At 42.4% G+C, this 14,271-nt stretch overlaps 2 protein-coding genes across 2 annotated transcripts in view; one reads left to right on the forward strand and one right to left on the reverse strand.

Annotated features, from left to right (window-relative positions):
- Positions 1–38: 38 nt before the first annotated feature.
- RPS27A (ribosomal protein S27a) lies at positions 39–2,178 on the reverse strand. Its single transcript, XM_066378254.1, has 5 exons — positions 2,023–2,178; positions 1,531–1,585; positions 1,014–1,099; positions 529–660; positions 39–232 (listed from the first exon to the last, which is right to left on the reverse strand). The coding sequence occupies exons 1-5, from the start codon at positions 2,068–2,070 to the stop codon at positions 83–85; spliced, it is 471 nt and encodes a 156-aa protein (XP_066234351.1). The 5' UTR covers positions 2,071–2,178; the 3' UTR covers positions 39–82.
- A 465-nt stretch (positions 2,179–2,643) lies between these two features.
- CLHC1 (clathrin heavy chain linker domain containing 1) overlaps positions 2,644–14,271 on the forward strand; it is a 53,753-nt gene continuing 42,125 nt past the window's right edge. The window contains exons 1-2 of the mRNA XM_066372385.1: positions 2,644–2,749; positions 10,046–10,302. Coding sequence (XP_066228482.1) covers positions 10,126–10,302 — 177 coding nt within the window. The 5' untranslated portion in view covers positions 2,644–2,749; positions 10,046–10,125. The remainder of the gene's footprint in view (positions 2,750–10,045; positions 10,303–14,271) is intronic.

Raw genomic sequence — 14,271 nt, forward strand, 5'->3', positions numbered from 1 at the left:
TTGTCCCTTTGTCACCAAAAGAAAAAAAGTCATTGGAATAAAATTAAACGTTAGTACATATCTTTTATTAGCCCATACACAATTACTTGTCTTCTGGTTTGTTGAAACAATAGGTCAGACAACATTTGCCACAGTAATGTCTGTCAAAGTGGCTGGCCATAAAAACTCCAGCCCCACATTCATCTGAAGGGCACTCCCGGCGAAGGCGACTGATTTTACCATTCTCATCCACCTAAAAAGTACAAACCAGTTGTTAAGACAATTTTACAACACATTCTGAAGTGTAATTTAAGTGACTGAAAATAACCTTTTAATCACACAATGGCAGTTTTTAGTACTTAGAAACCAAAGAAACCCAAATCCTCACCAATAATTACAACAAATAAGTTCAGAACTCTAAAGTCCGGCCTTGCAAGTGGTAGAGCTAAGAACTGAAGCCAGATCCAAGTTCAAAATCAAAACCCCACTAGCTAAAGTTTGTACAAATATCAAACAGGAAAAGAACTTTTATATTATAAATCGGCTCACTTTGTAATATTTCAGGACAGCCAGCTTAACCTTCTTTCTCTTATGCTTATTCTTCTTGGGAGTGGTATAAGACTTCTTCTTCCTTTTCTTAGCACCACCACGAAGTCTCAACACAAGATGAAGAGTGGACTCCTGTTAATGAAACAACATGAAACAGGCTTTAAAACCAATTACACTAAAATTCATGTTCATTAAGAATGAAAAACTAGCATCACACATTTTCTAATTAGATGCAATAGGAAGCACACATACAATACCAGAGGAAGGAATCTTGGGAGCAGAGAGTTGATTCTTAGTTAGTTATTGTTCCACAAGATGAAATCGGCAAAATCCAGAATGTGAGAAAGTGTAGCAGTACTTACTCCTCAAATGTTAGTGGATGAGTTAACTGGGAAATCTTGCTAATCTAACGCTAGTCTGCCACATTTTTGTGCTTCTCAAAAATTTTAAGATGTTTAAAGGGCTGCTCTTTCCAAAAAACACACCTTTTGAATGTTGTAGTCAGATAATGTACGCCCATCTTCTAGTTGCTTGCCAGCAAAGATCAGTCTTTGCTGATCAGGAGGAATTCCTAATGGAAAAGAAATAAAGCCCAACAAATTAAGCCACAGCAGAACAAAAGTCTCTGCTCAAGATTTACAAAGGAATAATCCTGAATCAAATGGTACTAAGAGCTGTGAGTTTTTACTGCAGATTAAGCATGGTTTTAAATGTTTACAAACTTTGCCTCACTTATTAACACTTAATGCATGTTAATACAGTCTTCATTTTGCAAACCAGGAAACGGTGTAGAGAATGAAATACTCCTCCCAATTCACCTACGTGAAATGCACTGCAGCTTGGCTCCAAGCTCATAAACGTTTGTCTAACCTGTTATTCCAAAAGTATTTCATTTTGTCCATCTGACCTCTTCCCACCCCAAGAGCACCTATGTGCAGCATCTATACAGGTAAGCTGGAGCCCCTGGAGGTGAATATTTCTGAACTAGGAAATATTACTTGCCTTCCTTATCCTGGATCTTGGCCTTTACATTTTCTATTGTATCCGAGGGTTCGACCTAAGAGTGTTGAAACGTAAACACTGTGAGAAACTAGAAAAAGCGTTCAATTCTATCTGAATTGAAGCAAGCCAAGTAGGGGGATGCAGCTTCCTTCCCCAAGAGCGCTGATCACTGACTCGGTGACAGGCCACCTCCCAGGGCTGCCACCGGCGGCCGGGCCACACGTGCTCGCGCCCCTCGCCCCGGCCCGCCCGCCCGCCCGACCGCGGGACCCCTGCTGCGGCCGCCCGGCGGCGCCACTAGGGAGGGGCCAGGCCCAGACTGTAGGCATGCAACACCAGCCCCAGCCCCCTCCCCCAGCTCAGCAAACAACCCTATTCAGCGCCAGGTTTCAGAACCCAAGCTCGGAAACATAGGCAGAAAGCAGCGCCGCCAGGAAATCCACCTCCCGGCCTCACTCAGGCCTTGGCTTCCTCACACCACCTGGCCCGCACCTCAAGAGTGATGGTCTTCCCCGTCAGGGTTTTCACGAAAATCTGCATCCTGGCGGCGACTCCACCTGAGGTGGAGGAAAAAGAAGAGGCGGGTTAGACCTGGGTACACAGGAGTGGGAAATTGGTAAGGAGCTGCCAGGGAGCGGCCAAGAGGCACACACTCACCGCAGATGGCGGACCGGAAAGGAAGAGCGCGGTGCAGGCCCACAGGGTTCCACGGGGCCGCGCCGGCGGCCCCGCCTCTTAGCCGACCACACCAAATGCCTGATTGCTGTCACAGCGGCTGTCGAACTAGCTCGTGAACCTCACTTCTCTCCCAATATTGGGCTTATATATCACTTTCATCTCCAAGAATGCTCTCGAGATAATAGATTTAAACAACTCAAGAGTGTCTTAAAAGGCTTTTTTTCCTATAGAGTAGACGTGACTGGGGGAGGGAAGGGTCAGGGTCTCTAGAAGGGGGTGGGGTTTAAGGGGCCTCATTGAAGATGAAGAGGAAATGGAAGTGTCTTCTGGGAATTGTAGTTTTCTACTGCTTTCTTTGGTCTGGGACTACTTGTCCCAGGATGCAGTTCCACCCCCCACCCCCGGGTTTCCTGGTTACTATCTACAAGTACAAGAGCCGGGGGTTTGGAGGAAGGGATATAGGTGAGGAGGGAGGAAGGGTGAAGCGAGGTGATGCTTTGTAGGAAGGTGGAAACCGGTCTGAAATTACTAGGAAGATAGGGTAAGAGGCTGGGAAAGGTCAGTGGAACGAAAGCGTCGTTCACTGCCAACGGAGGTGGTTAGGGAATTGCTGTGGCCAACTCCCAGCAAACTGGAAACACGGATGGCTTCTTCAGAAGCTCCTGTTTATCCTTTTTTGTCCTGTAGCCTCCTCTGCATTCAACCGTGGGTCTCTGCTAGCGTAAGGAAGGTTCTGAGCCTGGTTTGTCGTGTGAAAAGGTTTAATATGTTGACTGATTTTCAATTTTTTAAATGAAGCCATAGGGGAAAGAAATCTGCAGAATGGTTATCTAGTTGTAGATTTCCAATTTGTACGTTGCGAGTGGTGGCAAAGATCCTAAGAGAAAGTCTTACTATGTAGAATGCTCTCCTGACAAGGCAGGGCGATTAGAAGGGAATCTTTTTTTTATCTCTGTGTCTTCCCCCCCTGCATTACCATCCCCCAATTCAGGCCCTCCTTAATTTTCAGTCTTTTTTTTTTTTTTTTTTTTTTTACAGGGACAGAGTCAGAGAGAGGGATAGACAGACAGGAACAAGGAGAGATATCAATCATCAGTTTTTCCTTTCTTTTTTTTTTTTTTTCATTTTTCTGAAGCTGGAAACAGGGAGAGACAGTCAGACAGACTCCCGCATGCGCCCCACCGGGATCCACCCGGCACGCCCACCATGGGGCGGCGCTCTGCCCACCAGGGGGCGATGCTCTGCCCATCCTGGGCGTCGCCATATTGCGACCAGAGCCACTCTAGCGCCTGGGGCAGAGGCCGAGGAGCCATCCCCAGCGCCCGGGCCATCTTTGCTCCAATGGAGCCTTGGCTGCGGGAGGGGAAGAGAGAGACAGAGAGGAAAGCGCGGCGGAGGGGTGGAGAAGCAAATGGGCGCTTCTCCTGTGTGCCCTGGCCGGGAATCGAACCCGGGTCCTCCGCACGCTAGGCCGACGCTCTACCGCTGAGCCAACCGGCCAGGGCCAGTTTTTCCTTTCGACACCTTAGTTGTTCATTGATTGCTTCCTCATATGTGCCTTGTGGGGGGGGGGGGCTACAGCAGACCTAGTAACCCCTTGCTGGAGCCAGCGACCTTGGGTCCAAGCTGGTGAGCTTTGCTTAAACCAGATGAGCCCGCGTTCAAGCTGGCGAGCTCGGGGTCTCGAACCTGGGTCCTCCGCATCCCAGTTCGATGCTCTATCCACTGCGCCAGCGCCTGGTCAGGCTTCAGTGTCTAACTTCTAACCTGCCTCTAGTCTTTCCTGTTCTAATCCACCTTCACTATAAAAGAAACTTTTTTCCATTGATTTGGGGGAGGGGGTTGATGAACTCCTTCCACTTAGTTGTGCACTCATTGTTTCTCGAATGTGCCCTGACCAAAGATGGAACCCATGACCTTGGTGGGCGGTGAGGACGCCTTATCCACTGAACCACCTGGCCAGGGTACTAACCCACCTTCACTTTTGTCTCCAAAATATTCTAAAATGTAAAATGGCTTGACCAGGTGGTGGCACAATGAATAGGGCATCCACCTGGGACGCTGAGGACCCAGGTTAGGAACCCTGAGGTCACTGGCTTGAGTGTGGGCTTATCCAGCTTGAGCATGGGGTTGTTGGCTTATTTATGGGATCATAGACATGACCCTATGGTCGCTGGCTTGAGCCCAAGTTCACTGGCTTGAGCAAGATGGTCACTGACTCAGCTGGAGCCCCCCAGTCAAGGCACCTATGAGCAAGCAATCAACGAACAACTGAAGTACCACAGCTACAAGTTGATGCCTCTCATCTTTGTCTCCCTGTCTGTCTGTCTCTCTCTTGCTAAAAAAAAAGTAAAATGTAAAATGATTACATTATTCTACTTCGTCTTCAGATTAAAATCCAAATTCCTAAGTATGATATTCATCCTCTGCCTCCATTACATCCTAATCTGCCAAACCTGGTACTCGCTTTATACTGTTGAGCTAATTGAAGTTCCTGACATGTGTTCTCATGCTTTGGCACTTCTGAAGAATCCATTTCTTCTTCCTGGGCCATTCTTTGCCTCATATTCTTCCAGTGAGTCTCTACCTTTATAACAAAACTTCTTGAAAGAGATGTCTATACTCATTGTCTCCAGTTCTTCCATTTCATTGACTCCTGTCAGGCTTTGGTCCCCACCATTTTAGTGGAATAGCTCTTGTGGTCACCAGTCACCTCCATGTTGCTAAATTCAGTGGTCATTTAATCTTATTTGATCTGTCAGCAGCATTGTTTAAAGATTTTATTTATTTATTTTATTATTTATTTGTATTTTATTTATTGATTTTTGGAGAGAGAGACAGAAAGGGGGGCAGAAGCAGGAAGCATCCACTCATAGTATTTGCTTTCTGTGTCTTTACCAGGCAAGTCCAGGGATTCGAACTGGCGACCTCGGCATTCCAGGTCAACGCTTTAACCACTGTGCCACCATAGGTTAGGCTGTCAGCAGCATTTAACACAGTTGATCCTTCCTTCCCTTTTTGAAACACTCTTCACCTGACTTCCAGGATACAGCTCGCACATCTACCGCCCTGGACACTCATTTATAGGCTCCTTTACTACTTCCTCTTGAACTACCAGAACCTTAAGCTTTCAAGTATCTCCGCAAGGCCCAGGCCCTAAACCTCTTTGTTTATAGTTCCCAGATCGTTTTTATTCTCTCATAACTTTTAAATACCATTTATATGCAAATGACTTCTAAACACATCTCTCACTCAGATCACTCACCTGAACTCCATCTTCACACATTCTGCTGTCCACTGAACATCTCTAATAGGCAAGCCCCAGACTCCTTCATGAAGTTGTTCTTTCCAGCTCCATAATTGGCAGTTCCCATCTTTCTAAATCTGTAAACGCAAAAACTTTATGGTCATCTTTCACTGCTCTCTCTTACCTACATCTAAACCCTCAGCAAATGTTCTTGGTTTTGTTTTTAATATGTATGCAGAACACTTGTCACCATCTCCATTGTTAGCATCCTTCATTAAACCACCATTATTTTTCTCCCAGATGATTGCAGTAGCCGCCAGGCAGTTCTTCAGGCTTTGACCCTTGTCTTCACACAGCAGCAAGAGCAATTCTTTGAATATGTAAAAAAAAAAAAAAAAAAAAAGCTGTCATTTTTCTGCCCACAGCCCTCCAACGGCTTCCCATCTCACGCAGAGTAAAACCTAAATTCCTATAAGTGAGACTGTCACTTCAGGACTGGAGTGACTGGAGGCCACACTTCTCTTCTCCACTTTGTCCAGGGAAAGGGCATCTTTTCTAACCTGCACAAAGGCGCTCATGTGCTGGTTAGCTACCCTGCCTTCCAGGCCGTGTGTCGTCCCTGATCTAGCTGCTACCTCTCTGACCTTATCTCTTTCTCCTCTCCCTTACTCTCTTCCAGTCCCCCTGGCCTTCTTGCTGGTCCTCAGACATGTCCTCCTGTCTGGAGTGGACTTTCTGCTCTCTCTGCTTCAGTCACTCTTCTCCCAGGAATCTATATGACTTACTTTTTTTTTTTTTTAATTTTTATTTATTTATTTTAGAGAGGAGAGGGAGAGAGAGAGAGAGAGAAGGGGGGAGGAGCTGGAAGCATCAACTCCCATATGTGCCTTGACCAGGCAAGCCCAGGGTTTCGAACCGGCGACCTCAGCATTTCCAGGTCGACGCTTTATCCACTGCGCCACCACAGGTCAGGCCTATATGACTTACTTTTGTCAGATTTCTGAAAGGTCACTGTACCGGTGAGGGCTTTCCTCTTCCCACCTTCCTTCCTCTCTAGCGCTCACTTCTGGTTCCATTACCCCCCACAACTTGCCCCCAACTGTCATACTATATTTTTACTCTGTGTTGTCTGTCTCTCTACTTGAATGTAGCCCCTGGGAAGTTAAGGACTTTGTTTTGTTCAATGCTATGTCTGTAGCATCTAGGATAGTGGCAGACACATAGAAGGTGCCCCTGTATATTTATTAAATAAATAAATATAGTACAACTTAAGCATTGTCCTAGATGTGGTTTCTTTAGATGTCCCTGATGTTTTCCTGCCCTTTCCCACAGACTAGCGAGATGCCCCTCTGGGCCCATTGTGTCCGCCTCTGTCACACTGCCTCCTCTGCTCTGTAGCAGTGGCTCTTTTAAGCAGACCCAATAGAGCTGATTCGGAACCTTTGGGATTTCTTTGTATCCCTAAGTGTCAAACATGAATGAATGAATGAATGAATGAACGAAAGGTAATCTGAGCTGGTTTATGTAACTCAGTGCCGTTTCATAGATGCTGAGAAATAATCACTTCAGCTGTGTTCAGTTTGAGGGCACTGCAAATCGTGTCTTCTGAGTAGACCAGGTAACTTCTCAGTGATTGCTGATTATTAAGGAAGCATTTGTTTGGTATGTACTCTTAGAAACTGTATTATGCACTGGACTGTATATATATGGGTGGGGAAGTATAATGGGGAATGAGAACATTTTGGTTTCTGATATTGTTAAACTTACTGCCTACTGGAAAAGACAGAATATAAACAAAGTCCGTAACACGGTGTGCCTCAAGTGGTGATACCGTGGTGGAGGAAGGACACAGAACCATGGGATAACATAGCAATGGCACTTAACCAAGTTTAAGGGAATTCAGGGAAGCTTTCCTGGAGCTGTATAGGCTGAGATCTGAAAAGCCAGTAGAAGCCAAGTGAATGAGAGTTGGTAGGACTTGTGTACCTTGAGGGGGAGGAAAGTGGAGGGGATTAAAGAGAGGGAATGCGGGCATTGGAGAGAATTATGTAAGACCCTTAGGTAAGAGAGCAGCTTCATGGAGTGGCGTGGGAGTTATGAAAACACTAAATTTGATCAGAGAGAAAAAGTCCTAGGTTCTTATAGGACATTCATAGATGAAGTAAAGGAACTTGGATTTTATCCTAAGGATAATAGGTAGCCACTGGTATTCAGTTGCCTGAATGATTACCCATTTCTTTCTCCTTTGATGTTTATCTTTTACTATCTGAAATTGCATTATTTATAGTCTGTCTGCCTTACTAGATGGTAAGCTCCAAGTAGCTAGGGAGTTTATATTATATTGCTTAGTCTCTAGCTATAAAACAATGCCTGGCACTTAGTAGACATTCAATAAATACTGATTAAGGCCTGACCTGTGGTGGCACAGTGGGATAAAGCATCGACGTGGAACACTGAGGTTGCCGGTTCGAAACCCTGGGCTTGCCTGGTCAAGGCATATATGGGAGTTGATGCTTCCTGCTCCTCCCCTTTCTTTCTCTCTCTCTCTCTCTCTCTCTCTCTCTCTCTCTCCCCTCTCTCTAAAAATCAATAAATGAAATATTTTAAAAAATAAAAAAAAATACTGATTGAATAAATGAATAAGGAAATTGACTTCTCATGTGGGAAAACTGTTGGTCTATTTTCAGATTATTACCTTTTTGGAACTATTTTACATTTATAAATTGATTTTTTTATTATTTAGTTAATTTTAAAAAGATAAATTAGGTCTTTATTTATTTATTATTTTTTATTTTATTTTATTTTTTTGTATTTTTCTGAAGCTGGAAATGGGGAGAGACAGACAGACTCCCGCATGCGCCCGACCGGGATCCACCCGGCACGCCCACCAGGGGCGACGCTCTGCCCCTCCGGGGCGTCGCTCTGTTGCGACCAGAGCCACTCTAGCGCCTGGGGCAGAGGCCAAGGAGCCATCCCCAGAGCCCGGGCCATCTTTGCTCCAATGGAGCCTTGGCTGCGAGAGGGGAAGAGAGAGACAGAGAGGAAGGGGGGGTGGAGAAGCAAATGGGCGCTTCTCCTATGTGCCCTGGCTGGGAATCGAACCCGGGTCCCCCGCACGCCAGGCCAACGCTCTACTGCTGAGCCAACCAGCCAGGGCCAAATTAGGTCTTTTAAACTTTGAAATTATTTTGCTATCTCCCTCTTCCTATATATGGCTTAGTTGTATTTATAGGTCATATATGTTATTTCAGATAATTAAATATCAGTGCTATTGCCCAAACATGGTAAAATTGATTTAGACATTTATTCATCAAAGCATTTATAATAGTGAAAACATCCCACATTGGGAGAATGTTTAAATAAATTATGGTGTATCATATGATGAAATACTATGCAATCATTTGAAGTTATGATTTTGGAAACTAACAACATGGAAAAGTTAAACTTTTAGTATTAAGTGAAAAAATTATGATACAAAGCTGAATATAGAGTGTCCCTAATTTTTATAATTATATATATATTATATAAATATAAAATTATAATTATAAAAGTTGGAAGGAAATAACACCAAAATATTTAGTAGTCATTACATTTGGGTGGTGGGTTTCTGAATGATTTTTGGTTTTTATTAACTTTCTGGGGGTTTTTTCCTAAAATTTATACTATGATTATATACTTATATAGAATGTTTTGCCTTCCCAGACATTTTTTAGCATGCCATGGGTTTTGTTTGATGTTAGTATGGCTGCATCTCAGATACCAACTTTTGTATCCAACTCTAGTTGGGTAATGATTCTTAACTGAGAGCAGTGGAATGTAGTTTGAAAACTACTCAGAAAGGTGCTGTTTGTTATCTTTGACATCATGGATGGATTTTAGAAAAAGTCCTGACTTGTTACTTTTCGGTCAGTACATTTATATATATATTAAAGATAAGAATTATAATAAATTTTATTCTAAAAATAAATGCATGACCCTGGATGGGTAGCTCAGTTGATTCGAGTGTCGTCCCAATATACCAGGGTTGTGGACTGATCCCTGGTCAGGGCACATACAAGCATCAACTAAGGATGCATAAATAAGTGGAACAACAAATCAGTGTTTTCTTCTCTCTTTCTCCCTTCCCTTCTCTCTCTAAAATTAATAAATAAAACTCTAAAAAACCCCGCATGAATTATTTATAGCTCTTGTGCGCTGGAGGACTGCGACTTGGCTGGGGAGGCAAGCAGGTAGTGAAGTATTTGACCTTGTTTGTGTCGTCAGGAGATTTCCAAACTAGGTTTCCCACATGAAACAAATAAAATGCTGAACCTTCTCTTAGAGAGTGTTGAATATTGAGAAACCATCACACATATGATGTATATGCTTGGTTAGTAAGAAAAGAGCTCTTCATTGACTGGTGGTAGGTATTTCGACCCCAAAGGGATAGTACATGACAGTAGAATAGATTAGAACTTTTAATTCATGGGTTAAAATATCATATTTATCTCCGAGATCCATGGGACATTTTTTTTTACATTTGTTTTAGATGAATATTTGACTGAATTTATTTTAAGCTTTAGATTAATTGATGGTCTTTCTTTTTTTCAGGCTTATCAAAGTTTTGGCTTTGTTGCTAAAGCAAGCCAAGACTTAACTTTCCTCTGGTGAATAAGTATGCAGAGTATGACATGGCGGTTCAAGCAATAAATAAACATGCGGTTCTCCCACCTATCTTTAGTAGAAGTGACAAGGAATTTTTGGAAAGTATACAAAGATACATAACTACAGAAACTGAAAGAGTGGGCTGTAATGAGGAAGGGCCTGCTGATGAATATTACATCATTTACCGAAATGTTTTTGATAAGGTATCGTAATGCTCTTAAGACAATGGAGTTTCCATGGAGAAGAAATGATCTTTCTTGGCAACTAATATTTCTGTCTCAGTTACACAACTGCTTGTTTAACTACATATATCAATTTTGAGAAGTTTGTCCATTTTGTTCGAAAGGGGTGAATGGGGAAAATGCAATGCTGCATTTGTTACTAGACAGTTAATGAGTGTTTCAACTATTTTAGCTTACCTGCAAGCTAGCAATTTTTATTTTTTTATCAGTTTTTGAGCAACACCAAGGTGTGCCCTCTAACAACATTTTGACCTTTCATCTGAAAGTATAGGATTTGTGAGGGATTGGGATGCAAGCAGGAACCTGGTGGCTCCTTGTCTTGAGTTCGTTTGTGGTATCGTTAATTAAAATCTTGGTTCAGGTTTGATCGAGCACAGCGATCATCAGCCTTTTTCATCTCATGGCACACAGATTACTTACTAAAATTCTTCAGCATTCCAAAAAAAATTTTTTTATTTGATCTGACAAAAAAAATAGATGTAATTTTGATTCAGTCACACCAGATGGCTATTGTTGTGGCTGTTGTCATTTTTTTTATTTGACAAGGGAAAAGGGTCAGTGTTCCTTACTAAATAGTCAGGTATTGCATGTTTTAAATATTCTTGCAGCACACCAGTTGAAAATCGCTGATCTAGCATATTAAATCGATACTCCTTAGATTAGCAGTCTAGATAGGAATTGCAAACAGGGGGTTTGACCAGACTGAACATTGGCAATATGGAGATAATATCAGAAAGTGCTATTGCATAGGCCCTGGCCGGGTAGTTCAGTTGGTTAAAGCATCGTCCCATTATGCCAAGGTTGTGGGTTCAGTTGCCAGTCAGGGCACATATAAGAATCAACCAATAAGTATTTATATATAAATAAGTGGAACAGCAAATCAATGTTTCTTTCTTTCTCTTTCTTCCTTCCTTGCTCTCTAAAATCAATAAAAAGGAAAAAAGAAGAAAAGAAAATGATATGGCTTATATAACATTTGATTTTGCTTTGAAAGTTTTTAGCAATGCCTATTTTTCCTTATGAACAATTGCAGTTGCTCTGACAGTCCTAATTTTTTTGCCTTGCTTTTTTTTTCTACCCACAATCCCCTTGAAAGGTGCCTGTACAGTATAATACATGAAATCAGCATTCTTTTCTCCTTTTCTAGAAGAAATGATTACTTATCTTAAGACTTCTGTAAACTGTTGGTCTCTGAGTAAAACAGTCACTGGTGAAATAGGAACTCAGTCTTTTCTTTAATTATTAAGTATTATACACACTATGAGTCTTCTGTGTTCTTAAATAAAAATAGTGTGTCTCCCTATAAGGAAAAGTGAGCAGAAAGCAGTGATAAGTATCTACCAGAAGAATTAAGAAAATTAATGCACATCCACAAGAGCATAAAAGAGAGAAACACTCTTCCTTGTAAGTCATCTAGAAAGTCCTTGAAAATGGTACATTGGCAGGTTAACTTGATTTTATATGTTGTTATGATTAATGATATTACTTTTGGTGTTTTAACCATTAAGGAATATATTAGATGAATGTTTAAAGATACTGTTTTGACTAGGTTTTGTAAATATCAAGAATTACACTGAGACCCTACTTCTGTGAAATTGGCAAGGGAAAGTTGTCATAACTGTGATATGCTTTTTTTTTTTTTTGTACTTTTTTTTCCTGAAGCTGGAAACGGGGAGAGACAGTTAGACAGACTCCTGCATGCGCCCGACCGGGATCCACCCGGCACGCCCACCAGGGGGCGATGCTCTGCCTCTCCAGGGCGTCGCTCTGTTGCGACCAGAGCCACTCTAGCGCCTGGGGCAGAGGCCAAGGAGCCATCCCCAGCGCCCGGGCCATCTTTGCTCCAATGGAGCCTTGGCTGCGGGAAGGGAAGAGAGAGACAGAGAGGAAGGAGAGGGGGAGGGATGGAGAAGCAGATGGGCGCTTCTCCTGTGTGCCCTGGCGGGGAATTGAACCTGGGACCCCTGCACGCCAGGCCGACGCTCTACCACTGAGCCAACCGGCCAGGGCCGATATGCTTATTTTTGCATGCCCAAGTGCCAACACTTGTCATAGTTTTCTTACATGAAGAGCTGTCTGTTTTAAATTAGTATAGTTATAGTAAAGTCATTTTGGAGGTAGTTTTGATAAATTTAATTCTTAGAGAAAAGACATGGTATTAAATAAAAGATAATATCTACATCTATAGTCCTTTTCTCTCTACCCTCAGTATCGTCATTTGGGCTCTTTGTACATGGTACACTTATCAAATGCAATTGTACCTATTCTTCATGGCTAAGAGGGGATCTGAAATATAAATATTTTAGTACTTACAGAAACTTTTCTACTAGCTTTTCATTAAGATAATTTGCCTTTCCATTTTCACATTCCAGCACAGTGCATTGTTAATAATCTATGAACGACCATGTTCTCTAATCTTCCTTCCACTCTTGGAAGGATCTTCAATTTGCATCTCTAAGTACTTGACACCAGGGAACAAATACTAAATTCTGTTTAAAATCACAGAGTATTTGACCTGGTGAAGCATGTTTGAATCAGAGCAAGGAGGACTTGAGGGTAGGCTGTAGAGAAAGCCAAGGACTTAGTAAGCAAAGAAGACCAAAGCTTGAAAGAGTGAGCTTCTAGAGAAACAGGTGAATTTCAAGGCAGCTGGATTCCAGCAAGTGGCTGGTCTTTTGTGTTTCTGGTAGCATGTTGTACAAATAGTCTGGGTCCGTATATGAGCGCTGAGGTGGAATGGATGCTGTTCCTCTTCTCTCTCAGACCCCAGTACCTAGTAAGTCTAGTTCTGTTTTTCCTGGCTTTAATGGACGCTGTAATACAAAAGCTTCAAACTTGAATGCCTCCAGAGTCAAGGAAGTTCATTTAAAAGAGTTGAGTGGGGTGGCTATAAGAGAATAGGAATCATGTGGGACTGGTAAAATGAAGAACCAGTTCGGTCTACAGCTCCAGCTGATTATTGCCTTTGAGGAATGGTGGTTCCATGTTGGTAGATTTTTCATAGCTTTCGGGAGAAGCTGGAAATACAGTTTTCAGGTAAAATTTCCTAAATTTTGAAACATTTTGTGAGTCAAGCAAAACTATTCTACCTGTGGCATGCCAGTCCCATGAGTGTTCTGAAATCTCTTTCTTCTAGCAGACAGAAGCTGATATGGGAGCTGATGAATGTCTCACTACAAATCTATTAATGTATCTGAGTTGTCTTGGATTGTTGTAGCACATCCCAGAGGTGTGGGGACTGGAGGATGGCCAGGAACAACAGGGTGCTTAATTGAAAGACCACAGAATACTGACTTCTGTTTTATTATGGGTTCCTGGGTGGCAGCCCTTCTTATTTGAACTGATAGGTAGTATGGTCATGTCAAAAAGACAACTAATACCTCCCACTCAGATATCTTCTCCTGGTACTTGCCATTGATCAATAATCTCATATCATTTTTTGAGATACCAGATGTCTTTCTGGATAATTTTTTCTAGATATTGTCTAGCTAACAGGAAATTAGTGGGGGATACCAGAGACTAGAAATGTAGCAGGGGTAGAAAGCCTAATTGGAGCTTTCAGAGAAAATTATGGGTTAATTACATCTATTTTCTTTACACATCAATCTCTTCTGAAATCCTTGTAAGCACAATTTGGAAATTGTAAATTATAACTTTTTTGTTTTTTAACTTATTTTGAGTGTTTTTTATTTATTTTTGCATGGGTAACACATATATGAGATTAACCAAAAAAAAAAAAAAAAGGAAAATAGAAAGGAAAGGAGGGCCTGAGCTGTGGTGGCACAGTGGATAAAGCGTCGACCTGGAACACTGAGGTTGCCAGTTCGAAACCCTGGGCTTGCCTGGTCAAGGCACATATGGGAGTTGATGCTTCCTGCTCCTCCTCCCCTTTTCTCTCCCACTATCTCTCTCCTCTCTCTAAAATGAATA

The sequence above is a fragment of the Saccopteryx leptura genome, chromosome 3 (assembly GCF_036850995.1).
Source record: "Saccopteryx leptura isolate mSacLep1 chromosome 3, mSacLep1_pri_phased_curated, whole genome shotgun sequence".
Lineage (NCBI taxonomy): Eukaryota > Metazoa > Chordata > Mammalia > Chiroptera > Emballonuridae > Saccopteryx > Saccopteryx leptura.